Raw genomic sequence first — 5,868 nt, forward strand, 5'->3', positions numbered from 1 at the left:
TAACCCTGTCACACAACCCTCCCTTTTCTGCACTCTCTCTCCACTCCCCGCTCTTACCACACTGTCAGTTACAGTATCACACCCACATCCCCCCTTCCTCCCGTCTCCGCACTGTCCTCTCCTCCGCTTGGTCACACTCACACAGTTACATTGTTACACACACACGCGCGCGCGCACGCGCGCTTTGCGCTTTGTAACACACGCAGCCGCCCCCGCCCCCTCCGCTCCCACTCCCCCCTTTACAGCGGCTGCCCGCGGCGGCGCCGATGACCTCACGGCGCGCGCGCGGCGCGGCCCGGCGAGGCTGCAGATTGGCTGGCCGCGCCTCCGCGGCACTTCAAAGCCGGAGAGGGAGCTACAATTGTGGTGGAATGGGCGGAACTGATCATTGTATTGCACACCTCTAAAAAAAACACTGCCTCTGATTTATCAATATAAAAAAGATCCTCTGAGAGGAGGAGGGCACTTTTGTGTGATGGCAACTTCACTTCTAGGGGTGAGTCTCAGGTTTTTCTCTTGCTGGTTTAATTAGTTTCCTTTTATTGCCGATTGGAGGGGGTTAAAGTCGCCCGGGCCAGGCCACGGGCTATCAGTCTCTCTATTGAGAGCTTTTTTTTTTTTTTTCTTTAAATACAAGTCAGTTTGGAGAAAAGAAAAAGGGGGAGAAGGGGGCAGAGTCACTTTTTTTCAGCGCAGGAAAAGGTTCGAAGGGCATTTAGACAAGCCACCGCGGAGCGCCTAGCAGCTTCCTGCCCGGGAGACCTGCGCCCAGCACATTTTACAGGCGACGATTTCGGGGGTAAAGAGAGCAAGTTTTTCCTTCTGGGCAAAGTGCAGATTCTTCCCCTAACCCTTAAAAAAAAAAAAATTCTGCAGCCCGCCTTGTCTCGCAGGTACGTTGAACTCGTCTCGTTTTTACTATTGTAGATATGCTTTTTAAAAAAGAAAGAAAAAGCAGGACGAAAGAGTGAGCCCTACAGTTTGACCTCTTTTGGCCTGGGAGAAACAACCCAGGATGGGTTTCTGGGGACCGGAACAGGATTTACAAAGCTCTCAGGATTACAGGGGAAGCGCTCTTAAAAGCAGTCCAATGGTTTTCCCCCAGGCTTCTCGGCAAAGAAAACTTCCTTCTTCTCCAATCTGGACTTTTTCCTTGTTTGTTTCAAAGTGTCTGGGGCCTTGTGTGCAAGATCGTGTTGTTTTAGGTGAGAATACTTGTCAAACTCTTCTTTAGCGTGGTGCTTTGCTCCCGAATCAGACGCCGGCAGCCAAACTTGTCCCCTCCTGTAGAGTAGGAAGCGGCCGGGCGCCGGGGCTGTTGGGGGTGCCAGGTGAGTTGGTGGCGCGCCGCAGCGAGAGATGGGGTGCAGTGGGGCGCTTTGGAGGCTACCGGATTACTGATGCACATTTCTTCCTTTCCTCCTCCACCGGCCCTTTGCCCACCTCCCCTCCCCCACTCCTTCTTCTCTCCTCTCAGGAAGAACCGAGGTTGGGATCAACTCCTCTGGCCATGCTTGCTGCTACCTGTAATAAGATCGGCAGCCCCAGCCCGTCTCCCTCCTCCCTCTCGGATAGCTCTTCTTCCTTCGGCAAAGGCTTCCACCCCTGGAAACGCTCCTCGTCCTCTTCTTCCGGCAGCTGCAACGTAGTGGGTTCCAGTCTCTCAAGCTTTGGCGTGTCGGGGGCCTCCAGGAACGGCGGCTCGTCCTCGGCGGCTGCGGCGGCTGCTGCAGCAGCGGCGGCCGCCGCGGCCCTGGTGTCCGACTCGTTCAGTTGTAGCGGCTCGCCTGGCTCCAGCGCCTTCTCCCTCACTTCCAGCAGCGCCGCGGCGGCCGCCGCCGCCGCCGCCGCTGCAGCCTCCAGCTCGCCCTTCGCCAACGACTACTCTGTTTTCCAGGCCCCCGGCGTTTCCGGGGGCAGCGGCGGCGGCGGCGGGGGCGGCGGCGGCGGCTCCTCTGCGCACTCGCAGGACGGATCCCACCAGCCGGTGTTCATCTCCAAGGTGCACACGTCTGTGGACGGGCTGCAGGGCATCTACCCGCGGGTGGGCATGGCGCACCCGTACGAGTCGTGGTTCAAGCCCTCGCACCCAGGCCTGGGTGCTGCGGGAGAGGTGGGCTCGGCCGGCGCCTCCAGCTGGTGGGACGTGGGCGCCGGCTGGATCGACGTGCAGAACCCGAACGGCGCGACCGCGCTGCCCGGCTCGCTGCACCCCGCCGCCGGGGGGCTCCAAACCTCGCTGCACTCGCCTCTCGGAGGCTACAACTCGGATTACTCGGGCCTGAGTCACTCGGCCTTCAGCAGCGGCGCCTCCTCGCACCTGCTCAGCCCCGCCGGGCAGCACCTCATGGACGGCTTCAAGCCAGTGCTGCCGGGCTCCTACCCGGACTCTGCCCCGTCGCCGCTGGCCGGCGCGGGGGGCTCCATGCTGAGCGCTGGGCCTTCGGCGCCGCTGGGGGGCTCCCCGCGCTCCTCAACTCGCCGCTACTCCGGCCGCGCCACCTGCGACTGCCCCAACTGCCAGGAGGCAGAGCGGTTGGGCCCTGCCGGGGCGAGCCTGCGGCGCAAGGGCCTGCACAGCTGCCACATCCCAGGCTGCGGCAAGGTGTACGGCAAGACTTCGCACCTCAAGGCGCACCTGCGCTGGCACACGGGCGAGCGGCCCTTCGTGTGCAACTGGCTCTTCTGCGGCAAGCGCTTCACGCGCTCCGACGAGCTGCAGCGGCACCTGCGGACCCACACCGGCGAGAAGCGCTTCGCCTGTCCAGTTTGCAACAAGCGCTTCATGCGCAGCGACCACCTCAGCAAGCACGTGAAGACGCACAGCGGCGGCGGCGGCGGCGGCTCGGCAGGCTCCGGCAGCGGCAAGAAGGGCAGCGACACCGACAGCGAGCACAGCGCCGCGGGCAGCCCGCCATGCCACTCCCCGGAGCTGCTGCAGCCCCCAGAGCCCGGGCACCGCAACGGCCTAGAGTGACGCCCACCCTGCGCCCGCCCCTCTCCCCGACCTCCTCCCACCGCGTCCTCTTGGGCCCTGTAGGTTCCGGCTTCAACTTCAGCCTCTCCCTATTGCGTCCGACTCGCTGTCTGTCTCTCTGTGTCTGCCCCTCCCCTTCCTTCTGTGACTTAACTTTGTAAAGGGGCTATGGACATGTAAGTAACCCGCATGGCTGTCTCGGGCCCTGGCTTTCCCTCTCCACGGGTAACGCTCCTGAGTCCGGTGCAGCCGGAACCCTCGCCTCGCTGGGCCTTTAGTTCACGTTCTCCCCTCCTTGTTCTCCCCCGGGTCACCCTCAGGTTGTGACCCGCATAACTTTTAGAGGGACGAGGCCGCTGGAGGTAGAGCTGGACGAATCCAGTGCCTGGGAGACCGCGGGCCTCGGCGCCGGCGGGAGTGGCTCGGCTGAGCAAGCCTGAGCCGGAGCGGAGGGGAGGGCGAGACTAGAAGCAGAACAGCGCCGCCCAGGCAGCCGCCAACTTGGTTCCATAGCCGCTGTCCTGGGCACCTTTGCTTTGGAGCACGCTGCCGGGCCGCTGGGTATCGCCGGGCGCCCTGCGCAGGCTGTCGGAGCTTGGTGGGGGTGCCCTTTTGGCAGCACCGAGACCCAGAGTTTGCAGAGTTTAGGTCTCCCAATGTCAGTTCTGCCTCTTTTTCTTTGTTCCCTGAGGTGGAACTGATGCAAGTTTCTGCAAGGGGCAGTCTTGTCGAATCGCTGCAGCAGCTTTCTTTCATCTTTATAGCGTTTTTTTAAAAAAACTAAGGGAAAAATAGTAACCTTCCACTTGGTGTCCCTTCTATAATAGTTTTTTTCCTCTAGCGGTGAGCAAGTCTTTCTCTCGAAACTGCTAATATTGATCCCAAAGTTATTTTGAACACATTAACTTATGGGGTGGGGGGCGGGGGTGAGGGTAGGTGTTTTTTTTCTTATGCAAAAATACTCTTTTCCGGTGAGACCAGATTAACTATCTCCGTGTTTGTCCTTTTCTACCTCGTTTTTTCACCACTCCCAAACATAAACCTCCCAATCCTTTTTGGTTAGTCCCGCCGTCAATTTGTATAGTGCCCATTTCTGTAAATTCTCGCAATTTATTGAAGATCGTAGGGTTAAACTTTTTTTGTGTGATTTAAACTTACAAACAAGTGAAGAAGCTATCGTTTATTTCAGACGAGGCTGTAGTTTAAATGCCAAAAGAGGGAAAATAGGAAAATAAAAAAGAACCTTTGTAAAATATATCTGAACCTAATGGTTTGTACAACTGGAGAATCGTTCTAGATTAGTTACCAATTAAATATAACTCCACCAGTATAAGGGTGTGAGGTGCAGTTGTCCAGGAGACGATTTTGTAAAGTATTTTTCTTGTAAATTACTTCCAGTAAATATTTGAAAATATATTGAAGTAAACTTGATTTTTTTTTTTGTCACAAGAAAATATTAAGAGTTATTGTTGCAGTTCTGATGAGCTGCAGGTTTTTTGAACTCACTTCTGGAGGTGCAGAGCCACAAACGCACTTTCGGGGCCTAGTTTTGCTTGAATATGAATTTAGATAGGTATCAAGCTGTAACTAAGACAATATTTGATAAATGTTGGATGACATTTAATTTAATGGAGCATGTACTTATTTGCATTTGCTGGCAGTTCAGGCATAGTTAAAGTGAGAGTTCTCCTATATTTCATAATAAGTGGGTCAGCCAAAACCCATGTATTAAATTGTCCAAGTGAAACTCGACTAACTTTGGCCTTTGTGTATTTCCTGAAGGTAATATTGTTAACTGTTAATAAATATTTCTGACACTACATTTAAATGTTTGCAGATTCTGCAAACTAATTGCTCATTGTAATGTTGAAATAATTTGGATATTTCACATTGAAATGAAAAGCCTTTCTCTGGAACATTTTAGATTTGCATTTTAAATGCATGAAATGTAATTGATTTATTTGTAATATTTTAAATGGTATTAATAAACTCAGATAAAAGACTAGGCCAGTTAATTTGTATTTTTTCCCCTTTTTAAACTATGGACATGTGCATTTTATCTTCAGTTAATTGTCTAATTTAAACAAAATATAACCCTGTTTGTGGTAATATTTAAATAATTACCTTTAAGATGTTAGATGGAAAGATCTATTTGGCAAAGCTGTGTTTTCTCTGTATACCAAGATAAAGATTATAGTGTCTAAGGAATGTAATTAATTATTTACCAGTAGATTCAGCTCATAGCATCAGGATTTACTGACCTCTTAAAATCTGTACTAAGTCACAATTCAAAGAAATTTCACCATTCTGTTTCCTTCTCAGCCTCCAGAAGGAGTCTGGTTGTTGGCCGTTGATTGCATTTAGTATTTAAAAGGCCAAGCCTTACATTGGAAGATCAATACATCTAAAATAAAAACATGGGTTTGGGGATAACTTTTGTTGTTAGGAGGTGGAGGAGGTCAAGCTAACAAAAGCTTTTTTTTGGCATTCCATGTCTTAGCTAAAGATTATGTAGAGGTAAACATCAGTAGTAGATTCCTGTTGAAATGAGTTATCTGTTCTTTTAAAGTCTCTAAACAGCCACCAAAGAAAGGAAAGGTTAAACCTTAATCTATTTACTAGGCTATTGTTCATAGGTGTCAATGATGCCAATAAAAAATATTGTCTTGTTATGTCTAAGTGCATTTAAGCAATGGGTGTTCCTTGAGCCATACTTTGAAACATAAAATACTTTAAATGTTGATTGATGTTATATCACTATTTCACTATTAGATTAATATTATTTTGAATCAAATTGAATAAAAAGTTAGTGTGTTCAGATTCTTACAAGTTTAGCTTCTTTCTTTCTGTTTGCAAACTCCCCACCCTAAGTGTAGTCTTGGTATACAACT

At 51.5% G+C, this 5,868-nt stretch overlaps 1 protein-coding gene across 2 annotated transcripts; it reads left to right on the forward strand.

Annotated features, from left to right (window-relative positions):
• The first annotated feature begins 387 nt into the window (after window positions 1–387).
• On the forward strand, window positions 388–4,982 carry SP8 (Sp8 transcription factor). 2 transcript variants are annotated; one of them, XM_021670169.2, is made up of 3 exons: window positions 388–496; window positions 1,235–1,331; window positions 1,478–4,982. In XM_021670169.2, the coding sequence occupies exon 3, from the start codon at window positions 1,511–1,513 to the stop codon at window positions 2,975–2,977; it is 1,467 nt and encodes a 488-aa protein (XP_021525844.1). In that variant the 5' UTR covers window positions 388–496; window positions 1,235–1,331; window positions 1,478–1,510; the 3' UTR covers window positions 2,978–4,982. The 2 variants fall into 2 exon arrangements, with proteins under 2 accessions (XP_021525844.1, XP_012303165.1); XM_012447742.2 differs by lacking the exon at window positions 1,235–1,331.
• Window positions 4,983–5,868: the final 886 nt, after the last annotated feature.

This window comes from Aotus nancymaae, unplaced genomic scaffold, assembly GCF_030222135.1.
Source record: "Aotus nancymaae isolate 86718 unplaced genomic scaffold, 86718_ANA_hifiasm-v0.15.2.pri h1tg000025l, whole genome shotgun sequence".
NCBI lineage: Eukaryota > Metazoa > Chordata > Mammalia > Primates > Aotidae > Aotus > Aotus nancymaae.

Bases quoted from the DNA above. Each gene is read 5' to 3' on its own strand.
- SP8 (XM_012447742.2), top strand. From the start codon at position 476: ATGGCAACTTCACTTCTAGGG. The intron at 497-1,477 runs GTGAGTCTCAGG...CTCTCCTCTCAG, and splicing joins TGGCAACTTCACTTCTAGGG to GAAGAACCGAGGTTGGGATC.